General features: G+C 42.5%; 1 protein-coding gene across 1 annotated transcript; it reads right to left on the reverse strand.

Annotated features, from left to right (window-relative positions):
* Nucleotides 1-3,654: 3,654 nt before the first annotated feature.
* Nucleotides 3,655-9,622, reverse strand: LOC136691536 (uncharacterized). Its single transcript, XM_066664093.1, has 4 exons — nucleotides 9,214-9,622; nucleotides 7,186-7,512; nucleotides 4,734-4,974; nucleotides 3,655-3,715 (listed from the first exon to the last, which is right to left on the reverse strand). The coding sequence occupies exons 1-4, from the start codon at nucleotides 9,275-9,277 to the stop codon at nucleotides 3,655-3,657; spliced, it is 693 nt and encodes a 230-aa protein (XP_066520190.1). The 5' UTR covers nucleotides 9,278-9,622.
* Between the last annotated feature and the right edge of the window lie 7,563 nt (nucleotides 9,623-17,185).

Here is a 17,185-nt window from a genome sequence, read left to right on the forward strand (position 1 = left end):
GGATTGTTGTGTTCTCTCCTACGACTCCCACAGCAGACTGACACTCCAGGTCCAGGTCTGTTTAAAACACACATACACACACGTTTGTTTTGTTGAAACTGGATGTAGTTTGTGTTAATCTTCCAGTGACTAAAACTCTGACACATTAGTGTTTTACTCTGATGTTTGGGGAATGGTTAAGAAGAGAAAAGTTGGTCTGAACTCTGCTGCTGCTTAAACACCACGCTGTTACGTCCCTCTGCTTCATGTCTGTGTTCTGTTCTGCTTTGGGTTTTTCTTTTTTCTCCTGTTCTCTCTCCACAATTTAGATACAGCACAAAGAGACTCTGATTGGCTGGAGCTGATAATAGAACATGGCAGGTGATTGGCTGCTTGGAGACGTGGCGGATGGGGGTTACAGTGGCTTGTAAAAGTGTTCATTCCCCTTGAACTTTTTCACATTTTGTCACCTAACAACCACAAACTTCACTGTATTTTATTGGAATTTTAAGTGATAAACACAAAGTAACACATAACTGTGAAGTGGAACATAAATTATATGTCAAAGGCAGGTACTGGTTGATGTTTAAAAAAACAAAACAAACAAACCTAATATAAATTCCCTTCACAATACAATACTGATCATTAAACTGGGGAGGAAACAGCAATCCAGGACTCAAAAGAACATCAAATACATTTCAATAACATTTATTTCTTTATATGCATGCGCAGTACCATAAGTATATTAAAAACAGCCATAAGACGACTGGTAAAAATAGCCACTAGAGGCTAACACACAATAAACACGACTGAAATCCAAGGAGGTGAGTGGACAGTGCAAAATACACAGGAAGCACACAGTTTATCCTGAAGTCCCAGAGAGTAATCCAAGTTAGACAGGAAGCACACTCCTTTCCAACAGCTCAGCACAGCACCCACCGGTCCAAAACGACAAGAGACAAAGAGAAGAAAAGTAGAGGCTGGCAGTAACTAGTTTCAACCCAGGACAGTTAGTTGCACCTCGTATTACGGGAAGAATCAGTACTCTGCTGGTGCTAATTGCCTCAGATTAACACACCACTACTTTAAACCCAAGGAGCTGCATATACTCTCACTGCTTCAGGTAGTGACATTAACCGCCACCCAGAAATTGTAGCAACTCGCCATGGTGTGCCACCTGGTCCTTGGACCTCTGGCTCAATACCGCTGTACCTGTCATCACCACACGCTCTAATCAGCCCCAGGCAGCACCACAGTCCGCCTTGTTCTCTCTACTGCCCCAGGCTCGTCTCGTGGTGTATTTATACTGAGACTAAATTACACTCAGCTGGACTCTGACTTATTAAGTGATTTCTGAATGCAGTTGATTGAGAACTTCCGGCTGCGGCGCGCACAGATGCAGCGGCTCACGGCTCTCCTTACTCGTACACTTTTTTGTGTGTTGTTTCAGTATGTTGTATGTTGTCTACGAACTCTCACAAACATTACAACCATGGGGACTTACTGAACATCGGTTTTCAACAGGAAATGACCATCTGTAGAGATTTTCATCGCACTCACAACCTCCCGGACGAGATAGCAAGACCAGCCGGGTCTCCGTGGATTGTTATCGGGTCTGGAAAGCGACGCAGACGGCAATGCGTGAGGAAGCAAAAACGGGGCTGCAGGGCTGGACGGCTGTATAAGCTAAGGAAACAGCCACTCAAACAACCGCTACCAAGCCTCTATCTCTCAAATGCCAGATCCATGATACACAAAATGGACGATTTAGAATTACAACTAGCTGGAAATCGCCTTGTTCGCGACTGTTGCGTGATTATCATTTACAGAGTCATGGCTACATGCTCAGATCCCCGATGCTTCAGTGCAGCTAGCAGGCCGCAAGCTACACAGATGGGACAGGAACAGCAACGCCGGTAAGAACAGAGGCGGGGGGCTCTGCATGTAGGTGCACGAAGGTTGGTGCAATAGTAGCACTGTACTGGTCAGACACTGCTCTCCTGACTTAGAGTTCATGTCGGTGAGATGCAGACCATTTTACCTGCCCAGGGAGCTAACTGTAGTTATCATTAGTGCAGTCTACATTCCACCGGATGCTAACACAAAAATAGCTCTTAATCTGCTGCTAAATGCCATTAATAACCATCAGTGTGCCTTTCCAAACGGCATTCACATCATCGCGGGGGACTTTAACAAGGCAAATCTCAAAACTGTTCTACCAAAATTCGGCCAACGTGTGAAATGCCCAACAACTCTGAAATGCGAACACTCTGGACCCTGTATATTCCAACATCAAGCGTGCTTACAGAGCCATACCCCTCCCCCACTAGGGCCAGTCAGACCACCTCTCTCTGTTTCTTATCTCCACATACACCCCCCTCAAATGACAAACAAAGCCCAAAAAGATCACCATTAACACTTGGCCTGATAACGCCCTCGCCACACTACAGGACTGATTTGAGCAAACACAGTGGGAAGTCTTTCACCATGAAGACCTGGCAACATTCACAGACACTGTACTGTCTCGTAACTACAACGCCACCCACCCTCCCACTACAACCCACTTCTGTCTCTGGCTCCCCCCCCACTCATTCTTGCAGCTGAGGATGTGAGGCGGGTGCTTCGTGCTGTGAACCCTAGGAAGGCTACAGGCCCGGATGGTGTACCAGGGAAGGTGCTTAAGGCATGTTCTGACCAGCTAGCACAGGTCTTCACCAATATCTTCAACCTGTCACTAAAGCAAGCCGTCATCCCAGCCTGCTTGAAATCAGCCACTATTATCCCAGTCCCCAAAAAATCACCCACAACCAGTCTCAATGACTTTCGCCCGGTAGCACTCACCCCAGTCATCACCAAGTGCTTTGAGAAACTGGTTCTAAAACACATCAGAGCCTGTCTCTCCCCTACTGTAGACCCGCATCAGTTTGCATACCGGACTAACAGATCTACAGAAGACGCAATAGCCATTGCTCTCCATTCAGTGCTGAGTCACCTGGAGAAACGGGGGAGTTATGTCAGGATGCTCTTCATTGACTACAGCTCTGCCTTTAATACAATAATTCCAGACTTTTTGATCCCCAAGTTAGTCAATCTGGGGCTCCCACCATTAACCTGCTACTGGATCAAAGACTTTCTGACCAACCAACCCCAGCAGGTGAAACTGGGTTGTCACTTCTCTTCCGTCCGTACCATCAGCACCGGCTTCCCCCAAGGATGTGTGTTGAGCCCACTTCTCTATTCACTCTGTCCTGCCCACCCAGAGAACATCATAGTGAAATTTGCTGATGACACAACAGTGGTGGGACTGATAAAAAGGGGAGACGAGACAACCTACAGAGATGAGGTCCTGAAACTTGGTGAGTGGAGTGCAGCTAACAACCTGGCACTGAACATCACTAAGACTAAAGAACTCATCCTGGACTTCCGGTGGAACACGACTGCTCCCCCACCCTTACACATGGACGGCGAACGTGTGGAGCAAGTGGAATCTTTCAAATCCCTTGGAGTTCACATCTCCCCAGACCTCTCTTGGACAGTCAACGCTTCTGCACTGGTTAAGAAGGCCCAGCAGCAGCTTCATTTCCTGAGGGTGCTCAGGAAGGAGCAACTACACACACGCCTGCTGGTGACATTTTCTTACGCTCCACCATAGAGAGCCTACTGACCTATGCTGTGTCAGTGTGGCACTCCAGCTGCACAGAGGCTGACAGAAAGAGGCTGCAGAGGGTGACCGATACTGCAGGAAAAATCATTGGTTGCCTGTTGCCTTCTGGTAAGCACTACAGGTCCATACCGGCCAAAACAAACAGACTCGGGGACAGCTTCTTTCCCAAAGCCATCACGCTGCTAAATGGGAATCTGCACTAACTGCACTACAGTGTGTCATCTGTTCTGTCAGTCCTATTTATCTATAGGGTACTTATATGTTTCTATAGTTTTTTTTATAGATAGTTTATAGTATATAGATAGATAACTTTTCTATTTAAATATTGTACTGTGGGCACATTTTTAAGGAGCAGCTTCCAATTTCGTTGTTCTATGTGTACTGTGTATGCTGTGTATAATGACAATAAAGGCTTTCTATTCTATTCTATTGCACTGGGTGTTATTTGGGGGAATCAGAGTAAAGGAGGCTGAATACTTTTGAACATCACATTTTTCAGATTTGATTAAAAGTTTGAAAACCATGTGTCATTTACCTTCCACTTCACAGTTATGTGTTACTTTGTGTCTATCACTTAAAATCTCAATAAAATACAGTGAAGTTTGTGGTTGTAAGGTGACAAAATCTGAAAATGTTCAAGGGAAAAGAATACTTTTACAAGCCACTGTAAGTGCCTCCTGTACCCAGTGTTGGTTAAAGTCAGGGACAGAACAGAAACCTGCACTAGTCCAGAACACAGGAACCTCCCCAGGGGAAAACGCTCCAAGTTTACACTCTGCCACTGAGTTAAATCGGAGCAAACCCACTACAGGTGTGAAACAATCTAAGCCTTCTCCATATAGAGACCCCACACAGAGAGAGTTACTGGACTCTCCACATTCACCCGCTACAGCAGCCCACCTGGGTCACACTAACAGCCCCTGTACCACCCCCCCCCCCCCAGACCCCCGTGCCCCTCCTGGACCCTGTTCTACCCACGTGGACCCCACTGAGGCCATCAATGTAAATGTAAATAATGAGGCATTTACAAAAAGACCACGTGATCCTGGTCTCTCCTACTTCACTGAAGCTGCTGTTGAGAACGACACACCTGTAGGACTCCAGACTCAGTTTGAAAAGGGTAAGGGTCAGTTTACTGGACATTGTCAGCAGTTTGTCATCTCTCTCCATTATCTCCAGTGTGGCGCTCTCTGTCCAGTTGGCTTCATTGTTTTTGAACCAGTGAATGCCCCCTGCTGGATATCCACCGCTCGTGCTGCAGTGCAGTTCAACTCTGTGACTGTCTTTGATTCGTTCAAGCCATGACTTAATGACTGGTGGGTCGTACTCCGCTGAAAACAGAAACAAAACACACAGTTTTAAAGGAACAGCAGTGATACTGACACCTAGTGTCCTGGAGGTGTCAGATTCTGTACTAAACCTATTTTAAACATGGCTGCCCCCTTGTGGGAGACCCACTCTTTGGAGCAAACTGTGACAACAAAACAGTTTTAATCTCCTGTGAGCTGCACATTTTATAAGAAATATAACAATAGTAAAGGACTGAGCTGATGGAGCAGAATGGTTTGTGTTCTCCTCCAAGTGTGTTGAGCTATAGTGACACTATTAAGAGCAGGTTGTGGGCATGGTGTGATTGTGGAGGTCTCAGCAGTGGCTCTAACTGAGTGTTTAAGTGTGTTCTCTGTTAGGGTTGTCTTTGATGTTATTTTTGGAAGGAGATCAGAGTTTTACTTCATCTGCTGAGTGAAATACGAACAGACGATGACTGAAAGACAGAGAACATCGTGTACTGAACACCTCATGAAGAGCAACAAAACTCCTCCTGTGTTTACAAATCAATCATTCAACCAATCAAATTATTTATATAACGCTTTCCACAACAGAAAGTCATCACAAAGCAGTTTTACCGAGATTCGGGTCTGAGCTCCTATGAGCGAGCCAGGGGCAACAGTGGCAAGGAAAACCCCCCTCAGCTCACGAGGAAGAAACATACAGGGAACCCATCCTCCTCGGGTCGACACCGGAGACACAACAGAGAACAGAACAGAAGTAAAAGTGAACTGATGGAGATAGTGAGTTATAGTAATGTGAAGGTGAAATATTAGTGATATATGAGTCTGAGGAAGGAGGAGGTGGGCAGTGAGATCAGACCATACTCATCTAAATACGATTCAAAATCATTACAAATGCTCTAAAAATGACCTAAAAATAGATATTAAAAATGATTAAACAATAATAAATACATATCACAACTCCCTCAAAGCAGTTCAACTGTAACTGTAACATAGCGCTGGGAGATAAAGCGATATCCATTTGTTTCGTGATAAATTTTTGATCGACAGCGATGATAAGACTAGATAATAGAGCTCAATAAACCTTCATTTCTTTTCCTTGTTAGCACTCATGCTATTTCTGTAAATGAACACAGGAGGCGGCCTGAACGTGAGAACGCAAATAAGACTAGAATGGGTTTAATTCAAGTGCTTGTGTATGTCTTTATCTTTATTGTCATTGTGCAACAAAATTGGGAACAAAGTGTAATTCTTGCTTTAAAGTGTAAAAATTAACACAGACTCTAAACATAAAGCACTAACTCTTATAGTGTATTTACTTACTGTACTTATATAATACCTATTAAATATTTCTATTAAATATATTATAGTCTCCTGTTCCCTCTGTGTTTTGGGGTGTATTTTGTCTGCTATGGCGCCCCCTGTCAGAACAGAACCGCAGAAACATTCCCTCTCGCGCAGGGAGAACCCGGTGGGTTTTTCTTCACTCAAAGTGTGTGTTCCTCCCGGGAAATGTTTTCCTGTTTGCGAGAGCACTGTTCGTTGCCTGACATGGTTTTCCTCGCACAGAATTACTTTCCCCATTTGTCACAGATCAGGCTGATTCTCTTAAATGAACACTCCCAAGGGTGGATCTTTATCCGCCTTGCACTCAGTGATTTTGGGTCGGCTCCGGACCCACCGCGACCCTGAACTAGAGAAACACTTGCAGACAATGAATGAATGAACGTGTGAAACTGAAAACGTTCTAGCTTTCCCACTGTTACAAACCTTCAACTGTTCTAAGCCTCTAATTGGTAAACTGCAACAGTAGAACTGTGTTCTCTGGAGTGATGGGGTTCCTCTGGTGTGTGGAACAGTGGAACTGTGTTCTCTGGAGTGATGGGGTTCCTCTGGTGTGTGGAACAGTGGAACTGTGTTTGCTGGGATGAGTTGGAGTGTTGAGTTTGATTCAGAACTAATCCCCAACACCAGCCCCTGACCCTCACTGATGATGATGAGGCTGAACTCCATCAGATCCTCACAGCTATGTTCTAACACCTAGAGTAAAGTCCTCCCATTAGAGCAGGGAGTGTTACTGCAGTGAAGAGAGGAACACACTCCTGATTAACGCCCCTCAGTTCAGGACACATTTAGATTTAAGATGGTGTCACTGATTAAGAAATGATTTCTTACAGAGCCCTGCTCTTCAGCCCCAGCCCCACAGAGCTTCATTAACAAGGGCCTTCACTGAAGAAGGGCAGCACTCACCTGTGACTCTCAGCCTGAATCTTCTGTTCTTTATCACACCACGGCTGGTCCGGAGCCTGTATTCATACTCCCCCTCATCAGAGACGGTGGTGTTGGTGAAGAACAGAGATGGATCAGTTCTAGAAGGAAGTGTAATTCGAGGACCTCCTTTAACTACATTGTTGAGCTTTTTGATATAAACGACTGGATCCTCCTGCCATTTCTTTTCAATCCTCACAATGTAGATAATAAATTTCCTATGTTTCACAAATGGTCTGAAAGAGCAGGGGATCTTTGTGACCTCTCCGACCACTCCCACAGCAGACTGACACTCCAGGTCCGGAGACCCTGTTCAAATCACACACACACACACACACACACACACACATATTAATTAACCATAACATTATGACCACACCCTTGTTTCTATACGGACTGTGCACTCTCTCTGCGCCACTGTCCACAGAAGCACTTTGTAGTTCAATTACAGGGTGTACTCACTCTGTTGCTCTGCATACTTCATTACCACCCCTTCCCCCCTGTTCTTCAGCGCTCAGGACCCCCACAGAGATAATACATTTTATTTGTAATGGACTTTACATTTCAAGGAAATCTCAAAGTGCTAATCAGAAGCAATATAAAATCCATTAAGAGCAAGTAAATCAAGATAAGATCAGAAAAAAACCTAAATCCTAGTAAGCCTTTTTGAATAAAAATGTTTTTCGTTGTTTTTTAAAAGACTCCATGCTCTGTGGAGCCCTCAGAGAATCTGGGAGTGAAGTCCAAAGACGTGGGGCAACAGCTTGAAAAGCCCGGTCTCCCAGAGTAGAAAGTTTGGTCCGGGGCTGCTGAAGGCGATAGGCATTGGTGGAACGGAGATGTCTTGAGGTATTGTGCGGGGTAAGGAGCTCTTTGAGGTACAGTGGGGTGTTTCCATAGAGACATTGGTGAGTGAGAGAACAGATTTTGTACTGGATTCTGTAGTGGATGGGTAGCCAGTGTAGAGATTTTAGAATCGGGTGTAATGTGCTCATATTTGTGCTTCCTCGTAAAGATCCGTAAGATGAGCTACTGTCTCTGACTTTACATCTACAAGGTGGACCAACGAGGGAGGAGCGTCTCACAGAGTGGACAGAGAGTGGACGCGGTTTAAAAACTATGAGTGAAACACTGAGCTGCGCTGCGGTGGATGGTGGAGCACTGAAGCGGCGCGACTGTGTAACAATCCTGTTCTCAACCCTCTGACCTGTTGAACACTTGAACACATGTTTTAGGTCCCAAAAAGAGACTTGTCCAGGGAAAAGAGGACCTCTGGTCACCGCCGAATGGTTCCAAATTTAGTTCACGAACTGGAATGTGAAATAAGGCTGAACTAACAACAGACGGTGCAGTGGTGTAGCGGCGCCACCTTAAGTTCTCTCTGTGAAAAACGGCTGAATTAACAGTTCCTACTCGTGCATGTGCGTTTCAACATTAGGAGTCAGTCAGCCAGCGCATATGTCTCTTCTAGGCCGGGCTCCGTTATCAAACAAATAAATAAATGATCTGTAATGATAAAATTACTAAGTGCTCCTGTCTGACCAGTGAGTGTAGAGACAAGGAAGTGGTCATAATGTTATGGTTGATCCGTGTATACATATATAAGATAAATAAATCATTTATAAGTAGAACCTGTGTGATTGATAGAACTGGCCACTTATTTAATTCACATGTACTCTGAGAATGTCCAGAATCAAGACCCTCTTTCTAGACAATTATCCTTTTTCTGGGTGATTATATCTTTACTGAAAATGTCCCAATTCATTTGCTTTCCAATGATTTTACATTTTTCAAGCATCGTTTCGCTCTGAAAACAACAAAAACAGTCTAGAAACATAGAAGTAATTATATAATTGTCTTTCTGCAATCTCAGAATGTGAAAGATAAATTATAGATAAATTGCCTGCTATATTCATAATGATTTCACTTTAATAATAACAAACATATCATTTGACTGTGTCCAGATTTGTGTGAATTATGTGTGGACATCACAGAATCAGAGAAACTCACCTCTCTGAGCGTGTCCCAGAGAAACAGAGAACAGGACGAGGATCAGGACGATCTTCACAGCCATGTCCTGAGAGAATCACACACACAACAACAGGGTTTTATTCAGAAGAGGGTTTAAGATGCAGTCAGTTATTTTCATCACTGATTCTTTTTAATGTTATGAAACAGCTGTTATACTGATTCAGGGTCACTTCCATGACCCCAAAATGGAGGACATCACACGCCAAAAAGCACCACATTACCCCACAAACAAGGATAACATAAAGGATGTATGTTTATCGAGGGGTTAACAAAAACAGACAGAGAACAAATACGTAATATGTCTAAACCGATTAATATTTTAAATTGGCATTAACCATCTTTAAAGAAGTAAAAATGAGAAGAGGTCAAAATTAATATCAACAGATGAACACAGCGTGGAGGAGAACTGAGCGGCTCTCGTGGTTGGTTCTCCATGCTGCGCACCTCACTGTAAACACACAGCATTGGAGGATTTAGCGAAATGTCAAATAACACTGTTAAATATGAGGTGTTTATTCTGAATTTGCCTGTGCCAATAACAAAACATAAAACAAATCCAAAGTGAAAAGTTTAACCTGTTTGCTACAAAAAGGAGGACTAGTAAGGGCCCACCCTAAAGCCGAATTTCTGGCCACGCTATTCTGACCCCTAGTGGCCTGGATGAATCAGAAATTCTACACTATTTCAAACATGGCTGCCCCCAGCTGAAAGACCTGCTCTATGGAGAATAAACTCTCTCTGTGCTGGAAGTGTGCTCTGCCCTTGTCTCTTTTCTTGTGTTTTAGTCACAATATATTTTGCTGTGATCGCAGCACTAATGTAAACAGAAGTGAATTGTTTGCACTATGTGTTTTTATGTCTGCACTGAACCTGGAGGTTGTGGGTTCGATTCCCGCTCCGGGTGACTGTCTGTGAGGAGTGTGGTGTGTTCTCCCCGTGTCCGCCTGGGTTTCCTCCGGGTGCTCCGGTTTCCTCCCACAGTCCAAAAACACACGTTGCAGGTGGATTGGCGACTCCAAAGTGTCCGTAGGTCTGAGTGTGTGAGTGAATGTGTGTGTCTGTGTTGCCCTGTGAAGGACTGGCGCCCCCTCCAGGGTGTATTCCTGCCTGCGCCCAATGATTCCAGGTAGGCTCTGGACCCACCGCGACCCTGACTTGGATAAGGGTTACAGATAATGAATGAATGAATGAATGTCTGCACTGGGATGTAGCCTGATATTGTCTCGTTATACTGTATTACCCTGTGTTGTATAATGGCAATAAAGTTTAACTGAATTGAACTGAAGTAAAAGATGGATATATTTATCTATACACAGCTCCTGTCCCTGCGCTGGAGAGAGCCTCATATCTTTTAAAAACACAGAAGCCCAACCCCTTCATGTCAGGGGTAATGGATCCCACTGTGTTTCATAATGATGAGGAAGACTGTTGGCCTGTGTTAGCCATATTAACACTTTCATCATAGAATCTAATGGACAACCATTAGCAGGTTAGCTTCCAGTGCATTTCCCTATCGTGCATGAACCTGAGAGAGTTATTCAAGCACAGACCTTACACACGTAAATCCTCTTATTTCACTCCTGTTGTCTTTAAGTCTGTAAGAGACCACAGACACAAGCTACACATTATTTTTGTCTCATTCTTTCCCTGTTTACAGGTAAATAATCTGATCTGACTCTCCCTGCGCTCCGAGTGTGGAACAGATTATTGGAGGATAAAGTTTTTATCACAAATGTCTGCCTATTTTTTTCTGCTTTGGCTTAAACTTGAATAAAATAGCTCATGTCTGGAAAAAATGAGATGATTGGTGATGTAGGGATGAGATTGCCAATGAGCTGCTTCTCTAAGCCCTGAGTCACAGTCAGAAAACGGTGATGGTGCCAGTGAAATACTATGATAACTAATGTGTTGACTCTGTGAAGTCAGTCTTCCTAGTTCACAAACGGCAAACACTCCTCTTCCAGCAGTACACCCGCTAAACACACTTTTGGATTTACTGCCAAGAAGCACTGTTACAACAAAGAAATAACCTACAAACTCACATTCCCTCACTTTTTGTGTTTACTTACATTTCTACTGATATAAATATCTGATTTGATAAAACAGTGTTGTACGTCATAGAGGTCCACAGGAGGTTGTGATGAAGCCCTTATCTACTGCAGTACAAAACAAAATCTCAACTCAGCCTTTACCATACTCTGACTCCCTGTGGGATTAGCAGTGTTTCAGTCCTAGACTTTTAGCTGAAATACCCCCATCCCCAAGGTCTAAAACGGTCAGAGGGAAAAAGTGAGGAGACGGGGTGGTGGTGGGTGCGAAGTTGTTCGACACGGGAAAGGAGTGAGAGTGAAGGGATATAAATGAAGCTCTGGAGAGGTAATTGGTGCGTGGTCTAGCTCCCAAAATTATTTCACTTAATGACTTCCTGTTGAATGTGACAATTGCAGTTTGTGTAGAAACAACCGCTTCCCTCTTCATGAGTAATGAGGTGGGAAAAGTGGAATGCCTATACAGAAGAAATGCTTTAATAACAATCCCATACACAATCAATTTACATTCAAAAACACAGAAGCCACATGGAGGCAATAATACTTTAATAATTTTTTAGGTCAACTTTGCAGATTCTGGGATGAGGTCTTCTCTCGTTCCATAGTTCCACACCCCATGCCACATTTTTTCAGTGTCAATGTCAGTTTTAGGAAGTACAGCTGTTAATCCCTTGCTTGAGCAGTGAAATGTTCACTGTTAAAGTACGAATGCCATCAACCTCATCATAAACCTGTAAGTAGATAACACACGAAATACAAATGCAACATTATAACATTCCAATAAAGTGTATTGATAAAGACAATAGTAAAGGGTAAAAAGCTAGAATAGGACAAATAAATATGAATAAAGGTCATTTACTACAATATTAATATATGTGGTATATAAAGCCAATCCTTACGATTTGTAAAGAGCCATAAAAATATTCAGAATTATAAAACACACACTTACATAATGTTGGTTCCTTTAATTTCCGCCAGCCACTTTGGGGCATGAAGGCTCTGCTGGATTTAACTATTTTACTTCCCATATGTTGTTCCACTTACTCCAGAGGACATTATTAAAAAGGTTAATTCATGAATATGTTTTCAGTAGTCATTCCCTCTGCACATTCTGGAAGCCACCATGCAAGTCTTCTTTGTGTTATTCTTCATGATCATGAATACATCAACAGATGTAGCATCCACTCCACACAATGCACAATGGCTTTAACAAAATCACACCCATAACATTTTCCTGAGTTTCTCAAATCTCTCCTTTCCATCTTTGAAAAATTAATATAAATACTTATAAATGGTACTTCAAAAGGTTAAACCTTGGCAACTTGAACACATTCTGTATTAACTGAACACTTACATGCAATAAAATAAAATAATAAATTGGTCTAACAAAATAATTTTATCATATGTAAGTGTTTTTTTCACAACAAAAGTAAAGTACTCTGCTGAAATATTTTGGCACAATTTCATGTAAAAAGTACTGTTCATCTGATTAAATTAACACATTAGTAAAAACACTAAAATAATGGCCTATTCAAAAGGTTCTGCATATTTAGTTTTCTTATTTAACTTGTAATATTTGGTTAGCAATGTAAGAAGGGTAGCTAGTTTGCATTTAATTAATTAATGGACATTGAACACCATGCAGCTGGTCAAAAAGGCTTAGCAGCGGTTGTATTTCCTGAGGAGGCTGAGAAAATTTGGGATGTCACCCAGAATCTCTGAAATATTTATAGCTGTGTCATCGAGAGCCTCCTGACCAGCTGTATCACCGTGTGGTACGGCAACACGACTGTGATGGACCGAAGACGCTTGCAGAGAGTGGTGAAGACTGCTGAGAAGATTACCAGGACTCCACCGCCCTCTCTGCAAAGCATCTACCACCAGAGATTCTGCAGGAGAGCTGCCTCCATCCTTAAAATGGCTGTTCCTGTACCCGTTTAGAAGCTGTTTTGATCGCTCGGGTTTTCCTGTTTACTCGTTTCCACTGTTATTTCTATATTTATATCTGTTTTTATAACCTACTAACCATCCATAGATCTATCTTTTAGATTGTCTCCGCAGGAATATTCATTACAGAGGCACTGCCACCGGAGCCTGGAGTAACGTTCTTGGTGTAAGTTACTAAAATCAACTAAAAGCGGTAAGTACCTGCAATTCCATGGCTACTACTGGCTGTTTTGCCTGCTCAGAGTGTGGCATGTTTAGTTTAACCCCCTTTTCCACCTCTAGCGATAAAGATAGTGGTTGTGTTTGTACTAAGTCTCAGCTAGTTAGCTCTCTGGTGGATAAAGTGGACCAGCTAGAAGTGCGCATCCGGAGCTTATTATTGTTAAGGGATAAACAGCGAGATTCAGTGTTAGCAACTCCGGGTGCCTTAGGGAGAGTTAGCACCCCCACGACTCCGGCGTTAGAGCCCTCACAGCGGGGTGAATGGGTGACGTCTCGGCATCATAGCCGGAAAGCTAAGGCTGATGCTAACGCTGAGGCCAAAGCTAGCCCACTGGGACACCACACTCCTCCGATTTGCGTGTCAAATAGGTTTGCCCTGCTCAGCGAAGCACCCACTGAGGAGCCTGTTAAGAGTGCTCTGGTTATAGGAGACTCTATTGTTCGACACGTGAAATTAGCTACTCCTTTAGGGGCGCCGGCAGTAACAGTTAGCTGTTTATCGGGAGCCAGAGCGCCGGATATTAGTGGCAACCTTAGACTGTTAGCTAATAGGAGATATTCGAGGGTAGTCATTCATGTAGGGGCCAATGATATTCGTCTGCGGCAGTCTGAGGTAACTAAGGGTAATATTACAGAGGTGATTAAACTGGCCCAGACGATGTCCGATGCCGTAATCTGCTCTGGTCCCATACCAATGCGGCGTGGCGACGAAGCTTACAGCAGACTTTGGGCGTTAAACTGCTGGATGTCCAAGTGGTGTTCCAAAAATCAAGTGTGCTTTATAGACAATTGGTTACGTTTCGAGGGCAAGCCTGGTCTTATAGGTAGGGATGGTATCCACCCCACGCGGGAGGGTGCTGCCTTACTTTCTTGCAGCATAGCACATAGTCTTTTAGTTAGTCAGCAGAGTAGTGTAGATAGCTGCTGACAATCCAGAGCCGGGACCAGGCCGCAGACAGACAGGCTAAACTGACCGTCTGCGAACTGTCTTGAGGCGTCACCCAGGTTCAACTGTATTGAGACTGTGTCTTTCCCCCGAACTAAATGTAAAAGTAGAAAAACAAAGTCAGCCTGTTTCAGCAACCTAATCAATATTAAATCATACACAACACCTAGCAGCAACACCTCAGAACTAAAATTTGGGTTACTCAACATAAGATCACTAAACTCAAAAGCACTCATCGTAAATGATATTATAAGTGATCATAAATTCAATGTTTTCTGTCTCACGGAAACGTGGGTTAGACCAAATGAATATTTAGCACTAAATGAAGCCACCCCCCTAGGCTATAATTATGCACATAGCCCAAGGATATCAGGCAAAGGAGGTGGAGTATGTGTAATTTACCAAAATACCCTAGAAATTAGTCTTAAACTATGTGACACCTTCTCTTCTTTTGAGGTTCTCTCCACTATTATTACAAATCCGGTCACAAAAAAGGACGAATTTTTATTATGCAACATTTACAGACCACCAGGGCCTTACTTAGAATTTCTGAAAGAATTCAGCGATTTTGTTACAAACCTAGCGGTGTGCAATCATAAAGTTATAATTGTAGGAGATTTCAATATCCATTTTGAGAAGGAAAATGACCCACTAAAAAAGGCATTTACCTCAATCTTAGACTCTATTGGTATTACTCAAAATGTAACAGGGCCTACACACTACTGCAGCCACACTTTAGACTTAGTTCTGACACTAGGTCTTAACATTGACAAAATGAATATCTTACCGCAATCCTCAGCAATCTCCGATCATTACTTAATTTCATATGAGCTACGTTTTAGCCATAATATATGTAAGAACCCTCGCTATTCTACAAGGCGTATAATAAAACCATCTACCGCCCTACAATTTATAGAAAACCTACCAGAACTATCGACCCCAGTTTCAACTCCATCAGACCCAATGGACCTAGATGTACTAACTGATTACCTAGAAAATACCTGTCGATCTACTTTAGAAAAGGTAGCACCACTTAAACATAAAAGTATAAGACAGAAAAAGCTCGCACCATGGTATAATGATAAAACCCATACTTTAAAACAAAAATCATGGAAACTAGAGCGGAAATGGCGATCAACCAAGCTTGAAGTGTTCCATTCTGCCTGGAAGGACAGCCTTATAGAGTATAGAAATGCCCTCACTAAAGCTCGCTCAGCATATCTGGCCTCGCCGATCTCCAATAATAAAAATAATCCGAGAGCACTGTTTAGTGTGTTTTCTAGAATTACAAAAAATCAAGCAGGTTCTGAACAACTAATTCCAGCAACTCTCACCAGTAAAGATTTTATGGACTTTTTTAATAATAAAATTGAGAATATTAGACAACAAACTCAAGCCACAGGATCAAATCCATCCTGGCTGCCACCCGATGTGAATGATATAAAACAAAATGTAACTGTAAAAGAAAGACTTGAAACCTTTTACCCACTCCCACAATTAGAACTAGAGAAGATTATCACCTCCGCAAACTGTACAACTTGCACACTTGATGCAATTCCCACAAAGTTGCTCAAAGAAGTACTACCAGCTATTATTGATCCTCTTTTAACTATAGTAAACTCATCCCTTAGTCTGGGCCATGTACCCAAAGCTTTTAAACTAGCAGTTATTAAACCTATGATCAAGAAACCAAATCTTGATGCTAGTACACTGTCTAATTACAGGCCTATTTCTAATTTGCCATTTCTGTCCAAGATCTTAGAAAGAGCTGTGGCCCAACAACTTAGTTCATATCTACATAAGAATCATATATATGAAAAATTCCAATCTGGATTCAGGCAACATCATAGTACAGAGACAGCTCTAGTCAAGATAACAAATGATCTTCTTCTTGCCTCTGATCAAGGCCACGTATCCCTGTTGGTGCTTCTTGACCTAAGCGCAGCTTTCGATACAATAGACCACAATATTCTCATAGAAAGGTTAGAAAACATGGTTGGAATCACAGGGACAGCCCTATTATGGTTCAAATCTTACTTAACGGAATGTTATCAATTCGTAAAAGTAAACAATCTAAATTCAAATTATTCTAAAGTAAGATTTGGAATTCCACAAGGCTCTATTTTAGGACCATTATTATTTACATTATACATGTTACCGCTAGGCACAGTTATAAGAAACCATGACATTAACTTTCACTGTTACGCAGACGACACACAATTGTATATTTCAGCCAAGCCCGATGACAAACACAGATTAAAGAAAATAGAGTACTGTGTAAAAGACGTGAAAGGCTGGATGTTGCGTAACTTCCTCCTTCTAAACAGCAACAAAACAGAGGTCCTGCTTTTGGGTCCAAAAGTGGCAAGAAATAAATTATCAGATTTAATTTTAAATCTCGCTGACTTTCCAGATAAACCTGGTTCAGCAGCAAAAAATCTTGGTGTCATAATTGACCCGGATTTATCATTTGATCAACACATAGGTAGTATCACTAGGACAGCTTTTTTACATCTTCGCAATATTGCTAAGATTAGAAATGCCTTATCCCTTCAGGACGCAGAAACATTAGTACATGCCTTTATTACTTCAAGGCTTGACTACTGTAACGCACTACTGTCAGGATGCACCAGCAGCAATTTAAGAAAACTTCAACTAGTTCAAAATGCTGCACCTAGGGTCCTCACTAAAACTAGAAAATTTGAACATATCAGCCCAGTTTTATCATCACTTCATTGGCTGCCTGTTAAATTCCGCATTGACTACAAAATTTTGTTATTAACATATA

This window comes from Hoplias malabaricus, chromosome 3, assembly GCF_029633855.1.
Source record: "Hoplias malabaricus isolate fHopMal1 chromosome 3, fHopMal1.hap1, whole genome shotgun sequence".
Lineage (NCBI taxonomy): Eukaryota > Metazoa > Chordata > Actinopteri > Characiformes > Erythrinidae > Hoplias > Hoplias malabaricus.

What these genes read in the sequence shown, in the direction of transcription:
- LOC136691536 (XM_066664093.1), bottom strand. Translation starts at nt 9,277, where the DNA reads ATGGCTGTGAAGATCGTCCTGATCCTCGTCCTGTTCTCTGTTTCTCTG. An exon ending in TCTGGGACACGCTCAGAGAG is followed by an intron (nt 7,513 to 9,213) that starts GTGAGTTTCTCT and finishes TGATTTGAACAG; the next exon opens with GGTCTCCGGACCTGGAGTGT. An exon ending in CTGAGTCTGGAGTCCTACAG is followed by an intron (nt 3,716 to 4,733) that starts GTGTGTCGTTCT and finishes TTTTTCCTGCAG; the next exon opens with TATCGGTCACCCTCTGCAGC.